The sequence below is a fragment of the Cryptomeria japonica genome, chromosome 4 (genome assembly GCF_030272615.1).
Source record: "Cryptomeria japonica chromosome 4, Sugi_1.0, whole genome shotgun sequence".
Classification (NCBI taxonomy): Eukaryota; Viridiplantae; Streptophyta; class Pinopsida; order Cupressales; family Cupressaceae; genus Cryptomeria; species Cryptomeria japonica.
In genome coordinates this window covers 366745133-366759748 of record NC_081408.1, presented here as the reverse complement: position 1 = coordinate 366759748, position 14616 = coordinate 366745133, and the positions used below count along the sequence as shown (strand labels likewise).

The 14616-nt window shown below is 35.9% G+C and overlaps 1 protein-coding gene across 6 annotated transcripts in view; it reads left to right on the top strand.

Moving 5' to 3' along the window:
- Nucleotides 1–13958, top strand: part of LOC131047072 (zinc transporter ZTP29) — a 100923-nt gene extending 86965 nt beyond the window's left edge. For 5 of the 6 annotated variants that reach the window (XM_057980914.2, XM_057980928.2, XM_057980901.2 and 2 more), the window contains exons 10-14: nucleotides 10474–10514; nucleotides 10940–11007; nucleotides 13058–13114; nucleotides 13211–13328; nucleotides 13491–13958. In XM_057980914.2, the coding sequence (XP_057836897.1) occupies nucleotides 10474–10514; nucleotides 10940–11007; nucleotides 13058–13114; nucleotides 13211–13328; nucleotides 13491–13536 (330 nt within the window). In that variant the 3' untranslated portion in view covers nucleotides 13537–13958. The remainder of the gene's footprint in view (nucleotides 1–10473; nucleotides 10515–10939; nucleotides 11008–13057; nucleotides 13115–13210; nucleotides 13329–13490) is intronic. The other variant, XM_057980936.2, reaches the window with a different exon arrangement.
- The last annotated feature ends 658 nt before the right edge of the window (nucleotides 13959–14616 follow it).

The following is a 14616-nucleotide window of genomic DNA, read 5'->3' as shown; positions in this document are numbered from 1 at the left end:
AATCAGAAAATCGGAAAACCTCACTTAAAGCATGCAAAAGAACAGATTGATAAGCTGAAAAAGGAACAAAATTTATGGCAAACACATTGCAAAATTCCAAAACTCGGACTTGGGAATGGTTTTGGATTATTCCCAAAATGTTTCCAACCTCTGAGTTTCATTAAAATGTGCACTGCATTTTTTAAGTTCGGACTTGGGAATGGTTTTTGGATTATTCCCAAAATGTTTCCAGCCTCAGATTTTTATCAAAAAGTGCACTACATTTTCTATGTTCAGACTTGGGCCCTACATTTTCTATGTTCGGACTTGGGAATGGTTTTTGGTTATTCCCAAAATGTTTCCAGCCTCCAAAATTCATCAAAAAGTGCACTACATTTTCTAAGTTCAAACTTGGGATTATATTCAAAGAGTCTCCTACCTCCAAGCTTCCTAAAATGTCTCCCAACTCCGAGTTTTAATGAAGTTTTCCAAGAGGCTCTCCAAAGTCCGAGTTGGGGAAGAGGTTCCAAGTTTTTTAACTTCATCTTCCAAAATGCAGTTCCAAGAACCAAGTTTGTAGTAGCTCTCCGAAGTCCAAGTTTTGTAATGATTCCCAAAATGCTTCCAAACTCCAAGTTTTTCATTAGTCCCAAAGTGGTTCCCAAGTGTGAATCTGTCATAATACCTGAAATGTCTCCTAGGTCCGAGTTCCTTCTAGGGTCTGAAGTTTAAACAAGCAAATCCTAACAGCTCTCTTGACAAAATCCTTATTGTCAAAGGGGAATCTTTCATAAAATTGTGTAGGAATCTTTACCAAATCTTAGTCAATATTGAAAGTATCAGATATAGACTTATATGAATAATAGCCAAGGCCAATAGGAAATTGAATCCATGCCTTTTTTCTTTCTTGACTTCTTTATTCACCTCAGCTACTTGTGTGCACACTTCAATGAGGACAAATATATCTTCAGCATATTTGGGCAATTTATAAGGAAATCCATCAAATCGTCCAATCCTGATGTAAGTGATCCTTGGGAATTGTATGAAGTGGCTGCCATATGTGTTGACTAGCTGGATGGCCTTTGGAGAGGTTTTCAAATCCATACTCTCCTTGGATTTATCTCACTATTCTCATAGTGAATGCATCATTCACTCTTCTAAAGCTCTGGGAACTTCTTTCCAATAGGAGCTGAGTGTAATGATCATAAATTTGAATCATCTCATGATGAACATTGTAATGTCCCCTTCTCCGCAGTGATTAGTTCTGTTAGCTGTTAGCCTAGTTCGGAGGCCCATAGGCTAGTCGGGGGCAAAAATTAGGGTTTCCTATTTTCTAGGAGGATTCTTTGGTGTTTTCAGGGGCTATATGTGGGAGTTTGACAGTTTGGATTTTGGATTCCTTCTGGGTTTTCAGAGAGCTTCAGGATGGTTCGACATGCATCTGCATCGGGTGACTTTTTCCAGACTTACTATTTTTAGTAAGTGCGACAACCGCTCAGAATGTGGTTAAAATCACTTTGGAAACACTTACTATTTTTAGCAGTATGCTATTTTTAGTAAGTACTATTTTTAGCAGGATGTCAACAGGCTTGTTCAGATGGCTATTTCCGACAAGTCAATTTGAGTAGTTGGTCTTCCCTCATTTTTTGGTGCTATTCTTGGCAAGGGTTCCTCAGCTCAGTTCGGTGACTATTTCTGGCAGGGCAATTCTCTCAGCTTGTTTCCCCATATCCTTGGAGCTTGTTTTGGCAGGTTCAGTATTTGATGGAAAATGGTGTTTTAAATTAAATTATAACTTAAGGCAAAGGTTGGACAATTTATTTAAAAGGGGTTGCTTGAGTTATATTGATATATAAGTCATTTCCTTAATTATATATTGGGTGATTTATTGTTGAGGAAAAATACTTTATAAAGTGAAATATTAATACGGCAAGAGGGATGCCTTATGGAGAAATAAGTTAATTTTATAATATATTTCACTTATCTACCTTGGATGCTACATTATGATTTTATTGTCATTTTTATAAAGAATATTTGCTCCTATGAGAAGGTCGATTTGGAGAAAGGAGAAATGAAATGTAATTTCAAAATAATGTGAAGTGAATGTGCATTTGGATTTGGCGTTCATTTGGAGGGAATGTGAATTTGAATTGGAGCCCTCAAAATCTATAAATGAGAGTGTTGGGCTTCTCATTTGGCATCTCAGACAATTTACATTGTTATGTTGTCGGATTGACTCTAAACAATCTTCGAGGGTGAATACCTCCTAGGGCTCTTGATAGACTTCGAGTGTGAGATATCACTCCTAGCTGTGATTGGATCTTCTGAATGTGTGGTTCGATTTTAGTGTGCATTTGCCGATTTTCAGTGTGGTGTGGATTTCAGTGTTGCTGGTTTTTGGTGTGCTTGTAGCACGTTTTAGTTCATAACTCTCAGTTCGTGTGTCAGATCATTCTGGGTAGTGGCTCGTTCTCTTCCTACGCCACAAGCGATCAAGTTTATAAGTTTGTAGAGCTTAATGTTGAGTATTTAATTTTTAAATGCAAATCGTACTTCTTTCCTAGCAGTACTATGCTGGGCTGCCTGGGAATGCGTGCATAAATTCATTTGGGGGTTTTGGGTGCAGTTTGTTGGTTCTAATCTCATTGCCTGTCTTGTAACTCTCATTTGCATCCGTTTGGGGGTAATTTCGTTGAATGTGAATAGAGTTACGAGCATTTTTGTGAGTTTCTAAGCTGCTGGTCTGTGTGTTTCCAGCGCATGGGTTGCATATCAAAATCTGAAAAATTGTTAGTTTTGAAGTGTTTCCTTGTGTGGAGTTGGCTTTAGAGTGTGTGGGTTCTATGGAGTGTGTTTAAAGATAATTTGATTGTGTGGGGAGTGATTTAGAAGTGTTTGTGAGGATTTTAATGTTGCTGGTCTGTATTTCCAGCTTGCTGTTCATTCATATCAGATTTAGTTTTTTGGGGTTGAAGCTGGTTTTCAGGTGTGTGAGTCTATGGGTGTGGTGTGAAGAGTCTTGGTAATAAGTTGTAGCTGTTAGTTTGGGTTTTGACATTTGATTATCCATGATGAATCATATTGTAATGCTTGTTAGTAGTACTAACAGCAATTTATTTGAACTCTCTTAGTCCCACTCCATAAGTGGAAGAGGCTGGCCTTGCCGCCTAGTTTGGACAATGATTCTAGTAATTTTGTAATCCATGTTTGCATTGTAAAGCTGATTAGTAGTACTAACAGCTATACACTTGGATTGTTGTTCTTTGGCCCATTGCATAAGTGGAAGAGGCTGGCTTGCCACCTTCTTATCTATTGTAATTCTGTCCTCCCGCTGAATAAGCGGTGGAGTTGATTGCTATTTCATTTCTAGTCCTCCCGCTGCATAAGTGGTAGAGTGATTGTTCTTCAGTTTCTTGTATTATCCTTGGCTGGTTCACCACCAAGTGATCTTCAATATTCTCCATATCCCGCTGAAAAGTGGAAGGGGTTGGCTTGCCACCCGAGCATTGTGTTATTTCTAGTTATTTGAAGCTAACGATCCCCTCAACACCGTATGCTCTCATGTTCCCAATTTGGGCACTTGGTGATCAGAAAGTGGAAGGGTTACAACTTCAGCATTATTGTATCTTGATTTCCTAACCTTAACGGGTTCTTATTGTGATTGTAACTGGAAACAAATTGAAAAAATTGTTGGGGATACTACAAACCTCTACTAGATGCAAGCCTGACCATGGTCTAGTGCATGAAATGAGCCTCTTTTGGTAATTTAATTCCTTATATGCACTTGCATTCAATGATTTTGTGTTGCAAATGAGTATTAATGATGAGCACTAATTGTAGGTGTATGCAGGCTTTTCTTTGAATGACTCTTTTTGTTGCCAAATTTGAAAATAACGGCTTTAATGTAGCTGATCAAAGATTTCATGGGTTTTGAAAATTTTGTCAGGCTCTAAAAGTGGTTTTGAAACCTCCTTACATAGCCAAAGATCAATCTTATGAGTCTTTGAAACTTCTCTTTGCAAATGGTTGAGGCTTCTTCATAGTTGTGAGATCTTTGTCAAGTTTTGACATGGTTGTGAAAACCTTGTCAGGTTTTAAAATTGAGCCCAAAGACTAGCACAAAATGAAGAAACACACAAAGAATTTTATTGGGGTGTAGAAAGGTTTCAAGAACTTGTTGTAGACTGACGAGGGTTGTGAAAACCTCATTGGATCCTGACATGAGTTTGGGAACCAATGACGAAAGCTAACACAGAGAAAAGGAGACACTTAATCTTTAAAGAAAGAGATGACTTTGTTGGGGTTTAAGAGGGTTTTGAGAACCTTGGTGGACTTCAACAAAGGCTTCAAAACGTTTTGATTTCTTTGCCAAGTTAAGCTAAGAAAAACTAAGGAAAACGGGGCCAGCAAAACGAAGCTAACACACTCATTGGATTTCAATGAGAGTTGCTTATGTTGACACTACATTATACATTTTCCAATCTTCTAATTCAAGAGGAGGCAAAGTAAATCTAGATGACCCTTGTCAAGTCCTCTACGACACAAGCATTGGTTGCTAGTGAGCCTAAAGTATAGAAATAATCGAAGTTTGAAAAGTCAGACATGGACTCAGCAAAAAAATCAGCTAGGACTCGTCAAAAGAAAAAAACCTTAATTTTACAAAAAAAAAAAAGAACATAAAAACCTAATTTGACTATCAAGTTGTCATTATTCAAACATTATATATGTCATATGATCTTCAAACACTCAATATTTGTTTCAAATGTACAACAGCATCATAAGTTTATAAATGTTTACATATAATGATGTGTCAAAATGAGAAAAAAAACCAAATACAATCTACATCTTCCTCTTTCCCCTCCTAATGTAATTCAATTTGTTAGGCCTCAAACTAAAAGGTGCTATAGTATCAAAATGATGATGAATTGTTTCTTCAACATAGTCTTTTTGGATCTCAAATGCTCCTCTTCTCCTCTCCTTCCTTTCCTATTTCGCTGTTTAGACCTGTTTTGGACAGGATTGGAGAAAAAAACAGTGAAGAAAAAGTCACTTTTTAATGTTTTTTTACCTCCTTAGCCGCACCCAAGCAGACCTTAGAATCCGTGCCCAGAACTCGAGAGTTTGGAGAGTTCTAGAGAGTACTCGTAGAGCTTTCAAACTATGCTCAAAGAATCAACAAATCCTAAAAAGAAACAAAAGAAGGTAAAGGAAAGGAAAGATAGTGTACAATCAGGCTCTCAATCCTCTCCTTGAAAAAGGGAATCAACTAAAAGGAAAAGCCCGAACAAGTATATTGCAAGAAACTAGTACATGAACACTAAAGTTATTTAAAACAAATTGATGAGTTGAAGAATCCTCTATAGAAGAATAGAATCAAAGTGCTTTCAACTGCGTCAAAGGGTCCAACTTTTTTAGAAAAACAAAAGGGGTGAGTTCTTACTGTTGCAGATTTTGAGCCAAGATGGCTCCTTGTTTCTGGAGCTTCACATTGTATGGCTAATTCACAGAGCATATTTTTTTCATATGAGACTTGTTCTACACCAAATTTTTTGATGGGTAACAACACGTGTGTTTTTGGGAGAGGATCTGTTGACATGGGTGAGGTATCCTTCAATGATTTCCTTTATGTGCCATCATTGTCAACTAATCTCCTTTCTATCTATTAGATCACACATAGTGGGACAAGTAAGAATTTTGTAATGTCCCACCCCAGGTAGAACACTAGGAACTGCCATTGAACAACCTGTTTGTTTGTTTAGATAAAAAATACTGTGTTTTTCTTTTAAGGTGTTCTTTCAGAGCTAGACGGAAGTGCAGAAGTGTGTATTCTGTTTGGGTTTGGGTTTTGTAATGTTTGATGAAGCAATGTGAAACCAAGCATATATTTCATATAACTCAAACTGATAATAAAACATGGATTTGTAACCTTGAAAGAGTAAATTTTCAGATTTACTTCAGTTTAGGACAAAAAGGTACGATAAATAATGCTACTAACCCTTATAAGCATACCCGATAAGGTTATCTTTGTAGTAATGAAGGAGTTGTAAAATATTTGCAAGTCTGATTTGTTGTGGCAGCCAAGCTGGTTACTCAGAAAATGAATTAAAATGTTCCAACATTTTCAAAACTGATATGAAAACTGTCCCAATCTGCTGGTGATGACATGTATTTGCAGACCCAACATTTATGATGCAGATTAGTGTTCTTTCTTGGCTCCAAACATCCTCAAGGAGGGTCAGCCACACAGGTAGACACCTCTCTCAGCAGTAGCAACAAAACTATCAAAATACTAACTCCAAACTCCTCTGCTAACTGCTGTAATCTATCAATAAAAGGCTGCTTTCTAGCTTACCAAAACTACACAAGGAAGGAGAATAGTGATATCTCTCCACTCTAAGCAACCCAAGAGGGGTTGGCCTAGCGTAAAGGCAGGTCACTCAGAAATTATGTTAAAGCTGCTCCGAACCCCTTCCAGCAACTGATACATTTACCTTCAAACTGCTGGAAATGGAGTTTCATACAAACCCCAATCTGAAAATGCATCAGAAGACTCTTGTTCACTTCCAACAAGCCAAATAGGGGGTGGCTACACAAGCAAACTCCTCTTTCAGATTTCTATCAGCAAATACCTCTTCTAAAACTGGTTTCTTTGTAGCCCAACTAAGATCCCTGAAGTAGAATCTCCTTGCACACTCTTGGCTGGTCTCCCACAGCTACAAGTGTGTTTACTTATAGAGGTTTTCATCTACAATAAGCAGCTCAAACCCTAAGGTTTAGACAAGCTCCTCTAAGGAGACAAGAACAAGATAAAAAACCACATAACATAATGCTTTCTTCACCTCCAAGACTCTTTTATCCTTCCTCAATGTTACGCCCTAATTAGGGCTTCAACATGGGCGCTCACTTATGGCTTTAGTTTGAGTAACTCAATATATCACTTCATTTGGTCTTAATGAAACCTTTTTAAAATAAGTCATTTTTGCCTTTTAAGACCCCTTTAATATCTCCAATGACTTTATTATAAAGTCGATTTCATGACTTAATAACTATGGCTTTTTTTAAGTCACTTTATTATCATAGAAATATCACAAATAAGTTAATAACCATAAAATGAGTGAACTCCATTTTCTCTCTCCCAGGACATCTAGCAAGGAAGCACCTCAGTGTCTCTCTAGACTCATGTATGCCTTTGAAGGAGATATTCTAGGGTTTAATACAGTTTTAGATTGGCAACTTGGAGATAACAATATTGTCGACTGATTCCACCCATGTTTACTTTAAAGTGCCCTCTGAAATAGGAGAAAATCACCAATCCAATGTCCTCTGCTCGTCCTTATCAAGCTATGAGGATTTCGTTAATAGATTGATCCTGATTTGCTGACTCTAGGGGACATTACAAATTTTGAGTTCACATTAGATTTTATGATCATTTGGGATTCGTAGAGTAGAGATACTGTTTGTTTTGGGAAGTCAAAGGATTAATCTAGAATATACACCTCACATTTTGCTCTTAATATTCCTTTAGTTCACACTCAAGTATCTAGTATGGGCAATTTTAGGGGAGGTAGAGAATTATCTTGGAATTGTACCCCTTTTTATTGTAAATTTGTAATTCATCTTGTTATCAATGGCTCTCTATCACTTAAGTGGTATTCCTTTATGAGAAGTGATTTGTGATTGATATATGCACTTTGGCGAGCCAACTATTGCTAGTCACACTCATTGATAGCTTCACCGAGGAATCCATGTCACCAACCTTTATGTATCCAGTTTAGCATTCTTACATAGTGACAACTATCAATCATGTTTAATCAATGGCTTGCTTGTGTTCCAAAAGGGCATTCGGGAAGTTGTCAATGGATGTTCGCGTCGCTTGTTATTGTTTGTTTGAGATTGATGATGTTACATGTCATAAGCCCATGACATTAAAACTCTTGAGTTCTGTTAATATCTTGTAGGCTTGTGGACTGTTGATAGTTGGTTACATGTTCAAATCTTGTTCAAAGTGGGAGAACAATAGCACAATAGGCTCACATTTTCAATGTCTTACCGTTTATCACTATTGTCGATCTTAGGAATGATCAATCAAGATTGTGGGTTGTTGTTATAACTTATTCAATTAAAGTGATAAGAGTTAGGTGATTGTAGTAAAATACTTGATCTATTTCCCAACAAGCTGACCATTTCAAAGGATTCCAAGTGGACTAGGATTTTTGATTTCATTTGAGATTGCATTTGGGCCATTGACTTTTAGTTAATGTTTCATGACATGGAGCAATTAAGCCAACAATGTTGATTAATAGGTGATTTTTGATGGACACTTGGCATGTCAAGTTCCAACCCAATTGGTCAAGTGTTGAGTGTGTGGGATACCTGGGGTCTATTTCCATGAGAGTGAATAAAATTTTGGTGGAATTTAGTGGCATAAGTATGGTGATATTGTTTTATCTACTTTGTTGGTTTTTCTTTTTAAGTTGAATGATATACCATGACTATGGGTCCTAAGCATGGTAGTTGTGGACCATTGATGGTGGCAAGAATATAAATGATCAAAAGGTGCTTTGGTAAGCACTTGCAGAAAATATTGATTGTGGGCCTTGTTTACGTGCGTTTTGTGACCACACGCAACATAGAATAAAGTTTTCCAACTGTCACTTTATTTTCTCTTGATCAAAATCAGATGTATGCTAAGATTGCAGGAAGATCATACATTGACTCCAATGTTCCAACTGCGTACTAGCAACTTTACTGTGGATATAGACTCTTTTGACTTTGATGTTTGCTGGTAATCCAAGGGGACTTACGTTTGGATCATTCTTTCACTTCTTTGCTGCGGCTGGAACTTCATCATCGGATATAGCAATTCTATAATGCTTATGCTTCGAATGAATTGAACTAGAATGAACCGAAATTAAAGGGGAAAGGGTTTAGGAAGACTAAGCTAAATCTAAGAACATAGGAGATAATGATTGCTTAAGTGAAATCAACCACACTTTGTTTCGCCAACTTTGTACAACTACATAAAGGTGGTGCAACTTTATATAATATTTTGCAGAAGGTTAAAACTTAAAAAGTATTGAGAAGAGTGTTAAAGAAGTCTCCGGCCACTTTAATATTGCTCCTTAGGTGATGTTTAATCTTTTCTGTTAATATTTTGGGACTGTTGTAATTAATATTGTAACAAGAAGATAACTGCATTCTAAAGATGTAATGTGAGCATGCCAAGCATTAATCATCCGAGTGTTTCATTCTCTTGCTATAAGTAAGTGTTATCTTCCTTGTTTAGTTTTAACTTCTGCAATCTTAGGTATTGTGGTTGTGTTAAGTCCAGTACTAAGTCTAGGGAGCAATCATAGCTTGTCTTTTTATGAAGTGTCTATTTTTAAATTAAAGATTGTAAGACCCCTGTGAAGTTAATTTATGTTAACTTGTTTGCATATACTTCTTTATTTTTGGCATGGTATTTTCAGAAGATTTGACAAATCTCTGAGTTCACATTTGTCAATTTGTTATCCTGATTACTTAGCTATCTATCTCAGTAGATGTTAAAACTTTTCAACACGACATATAGGATGCTGTGATCAGTAATAGATCATTAAAGGTCTTTAGGAAATTTTTAGAAGTTATCTTATTTTGATATTATAGGCTCCTAAAGAAAACAGTGAATTACATTTAATCCATCCGGGCATAAGGATTTACATCTTGTTTGCTTTAGTTTTATAATTTCGATTTTGTCGCCTGAGGAAGAATGCACCAGTCCTAATTAATGATTGATCAAACTTTAAAGCAAAAAATATCATCTATATTTATAAATTATATTGTCAAAAAATGCAAATTGTTTCAAATGAAATAAAGAATCAAAACAAGAATTTTTCAGAAAATTCTTTATTCAAAAGCATTTGCAAGTTGTAGTTATAATTTGTTTAGAGATCTTTTAGCAGAAAAAACACAGAGATTAGCCTTGAAATATAATAGTAACAAATAATAGGATGATGCCATTAAGGCATAATCTGTCTTTGTTGTGCGTTTTTATTATTTTTATTTTGAAAGATTTGAAGGGAAAACCCTCCCAAGACTTGCAGAGTTTAAAGAGTAGAGGAGATTATTGGTCCAAAGTGCTTATGATTTGATTATAAGACACAAATGATTTAACCCAACTTGTATCCCTGGTATTGAGCTTTCAGCATGCATCCTTTAGAATCATAAGGAACAACTTGGATCCACCAACATGTACCAAATGAATATAAATTCTTTAAGAGATGCATGAAAATTATTCTTTTAACACCCTGATAAACTACAAGGGTATAGTGTAACCTGCTTGAGTCTACACCTTACAAGGGTTTTCTCTTCCTTAGATATGTGCCATTCATTAAAATAGAGGGAACATTCCAAAACCACTTGCACTTGCTGATTTGTGATGAAATTTGCGTGTACATAACTGTGTTTAATGGGTTACTTATTTTTTTTTTTTCAAATGATTGCTTTGTTCTGCAGGGAGTAGCGGTAGCCTTACCTATCTACTTTGCTACTCAAAGGTAATGCATGAGTTGATGCAGATTCTTTTTTTACCATTCTGGCTTGAAACTCAAATATTTTACTTTGCCTGAATTTTACAATGCAGAGATCTATGTTGCATTTATAATTTTATTATGCAGATACTTTTCTCTTCCATGTTCATCCTACTGGCTTTATATTCTAACATGTGAGAAAAGAATTGGCATGTTTTGACTTACTGTAAAAATTATAAATTGTCAAGTAGAAACATGAAATTGATTTTAGTCAAATTTGCAAGATCTGGCTAGTTAACAAACTCGCACTTGCATATTATGTATCTAGAAAATTCACATGATAATAAAACATTGTCATTATTTATGCAGAGAGATCTGAATAATTAGAACAGAGACACATAGTTATACACTTATACATATATTTAATTATATATGTATCTGGGTTGTGACAGCAAGTGGCAGGCTTTTAAATTAGCTTCTTTGTCTGGATTGGCAGAGCCCTTGGGCGTTATCATTGTAGGTACGCAACCACTATCAAATTTATTGTTGGCTCAAGATCAGATGTTTTTCTATGGAATACTTTATTTGCTTGCAATAGCTGAAACACTCCTTTTACAGGATGAGTAGACTCCTTTGTTATATTATTTTCTTATGTTGCAATTTTCGAAGTATGGCATCTGTTTGGTTATAATTGATGCATTTATTTCTGTTATTTGTATTGATGCGACTGAAATTATATACACATGTAAACAAAGAAAATGGCAGTGGCTAAAAGAGGATATATTTAAATGCTTATGTATCAAAAGTTCTCTGTTAACTGGAATAGGCAATGGTTTGAGAAAGAATCTTGTATTTAGATACTACCACTTTTATTTTAGTTTGTGTGTAATTTGCAGAATATAAAGGGTATCTAGCCTTTGAACTTTAAACAAACATTAGAATTGTGAATTCCCCTCAAGTATCTAGACTCTTGTAAGTTTTGATTTTCTAAACTGTGATCTGAATTATAGTGTTTGTGTCATGTCCCTTTTTCAAAATTAAAATAGTAATATTATAAGTGGGTTCAATTACTTCATTTTTGAAAGGTCACTTAAATATATTTAAAAAGTGTTTTTAATGCTTTATTTAAAATATAATTTAAAAGGGGCCCTTGGATTTTAAGATAGGTTTGCATATTTGAACTTATAAAAATAAATCACAGATTTCTAGAATATATGTTAGTCATAATTTATTTCCTGCTAGCTTGCATTTGGGCAGAAGGCTCCATGAATGTATTATTTCTACATAATTTTGACCCTTTAAATGTTCGGCATGATTATTTTGGTTAAACAAGAGCCAGAGATTGTGGAAGAACTCTCTGGACCATGAAATGTGTGTGTGTGCGTGCGCGCGCGTGTGTATGTATGTATGTATCTATATATATATATATCTACGTAACCCGGGGACGTGTCCCCGGGTTAAAATCCCCCGTCCCCATACCGGGGACATTTCGGGGACTTGGGGACGGCTAGGGGACGTCCCCCCGCCGTCCCCAAAATTGCAAAATTTGTGGAAAACGTCCCGGAAACTTGGGGACGGCAGTGACTCTCAAAGGGGATGTCCTCCCGTCCCCAATATGGTTTGGGGATGTCCCCCCATCCCCTAACCGTCCTGCAGCCGTCCCCCTTTTCCCAGCACATTTAAAAAATAAAAAAAGACTCAAATGCTCAAAAAAACACTTGTTTATTTTATTACAGGTTTATAAAATTGGATTTTCATTAATATGATGGGTAAACATGTCTGAATCACTTCCAAAAGCACTTAGAAATAATGAGCAGCAGCTTGGTAATAAATTTCACAAACACTTAGAACACGGTAGTGCGTAAAAAAGTGGTTGTAGGTCTGCAATATTGGACTTTTCACAATTTTGAAAGGTAAACAGGTCTGAATCATAGCCAAAAGCACTCAGAAATATGAATAACAGCTTGGTATAGAATTTCACAAACATCCAAAACTTTGTAGTGCATAAAGAAGCGGTTGTAGGTCATAATAGAAATGGAAGACTATAAAAATATCCTTCAACCAGAAATAAACAATGAACTACATGCAAACAAGTGTTGGCATATTGACAATGTATTTTCAATCATGAATGCATATTGAGTATTGACAATAAATTCTGAACACAAATGTGGTATGTTAAGGTTCTATAATGTACATATACTTGCTTTATCCATGTTTTCATGTGAATATAATGTATATATACATGCTTTATCTATTTTTCATATGAACATTTAAAATTTCACTATATATTTTAAATTTTCCCTATATTTTATATAGCCGTCCCCTTTGCCGTCCCCAAAACTGGCAAAAAAATTTGCCGTCCCGGAAACTCGTCCCGCCGTCCCCTGCCGTCCCTGTCCCGGAAACTTGGGGTAATATATATATATATAGAGAGAGAGAGAGAGAGAGAGAGAGAGAGAGAGAGAGAGAGAGAGAGAGAGAGAGAGAGAGAGAGAGATTTCAGCTAGTGCATGTCCAAACTACAACAAAGTGCTATCAATATTCTTATCGAGTTCATGGATCTGTTGCAGCTTATCTATTTCCAAGCAGTCTGTCCCCTGAAATTTTGGAAGGTCTACTTGGATCTGGTATGAAGAAAATCTTATAGTGGCACATGCTTGGAATCTTGTTTGAAATTATAAATATACAATGATTTTCATGACACTTTCATGATGCTCTTTCAGTTGGAGGTGTAATGGCTTTCCTCACACTGCATGAGATGCTACCATTAGCATTTGATTATGCAGGTCAGAAACAAGCTGTTAAAGCTGTTTTCATAGGCATGGCTGTGATGTGCACCAGGTATTTATTGGTCATTGTATTTGCTTCTGGTTCATTATACTACCAATTTGGTTTGTTAAATATTGAATTCTTTTGGTATGCAGTAAAAAGAGACATAATGTGAGTTCTTTCTCTAAAAAGTGATAGTCTTATAACATTATTTGTTTGTACTTTGCATGGCAGTCTATACTTCTTAGAGATGAGCTTACCCAAGGAGATAGGTTTATAAGGTTCTATGCTTGCCCCACTCTGCTGATTATGCTTTGATGCGTATCACAGAAGTTACAATTTATGTTTCCACGGGCAAGGAATGTAAATTCAACTAATGGAAGCTACTATTGTTGTAAGATACATTTTACTTCCTAACAAGAATCCTGTTATTGTACTGTTCTTTTATAGAATGGAAATGAAGAGGCTTCTTGTTTCTCTTTGAAACCATATATAAACGCATTTGCATACAAAATAAGGGAAAAGTACAAGACAGTCCAGAAAGTTTTTTTTTCCCAGTGCTAAATGACGTCAGAAAGAAACATTGACAACTGGGGATGGAAGGATGAAATTGAGTGGGAAAGTTCTACTTCTCTAGCCTCCACATATAGTGCTTATTGTTTTTGGTACAAAATTTATATGGCATGTGTATTCAATATCAAATTGTTCGAACAAAAATATCAAGCTGTTTTGTAGGATTTTTAATTTTTTTTTTAAAATTAATTGTTTAGATTATTTATTATTGTGAATTTTTAGTCTGGTCTAAGCCTGTGGAGGCCACAAATATGGAACCTCCTCCCTGTCATTAACACTAACTGTCCAAATCTGCGAGCACAGTGATCCAGCAGGGGCACGAGGCCAGTGAGCTCGAACCTTGGTGGCAACACCACCACCATGATGTTTTGACCATTGCACTATGCCCTTAATGACTATTTTGTAGGAATTTTTAGATATCAAATGTTTTGTCTTATATATGATGTTTGTTAGTACTTGCTGTACTTTAAGTTTATATTCATCCTTACACTAGAACAAGATGGAAACTATTAATGTTGAGGAATTTATTTATGTGGGATAGTTTCTTATAAAGGTCAATTTTTAGAGTGCCAATCACAAAGTCTTTGCCCTTTGCCTTCTCTTAAAAAATAAGACATTCATAATCAAAATTGTACCAGATAGTTGAAACAATCCTTCCATATTTCACGTGGTCCTCCCTGTTAATGTTTGTAGCTGCAGGAGATTTTTATTTTTTGCGATGGTTGTATAACCGTTTTGTTGATATCATGTCTTACTTTTTATCAGTTCGTTTATTCTGTTCGATAAT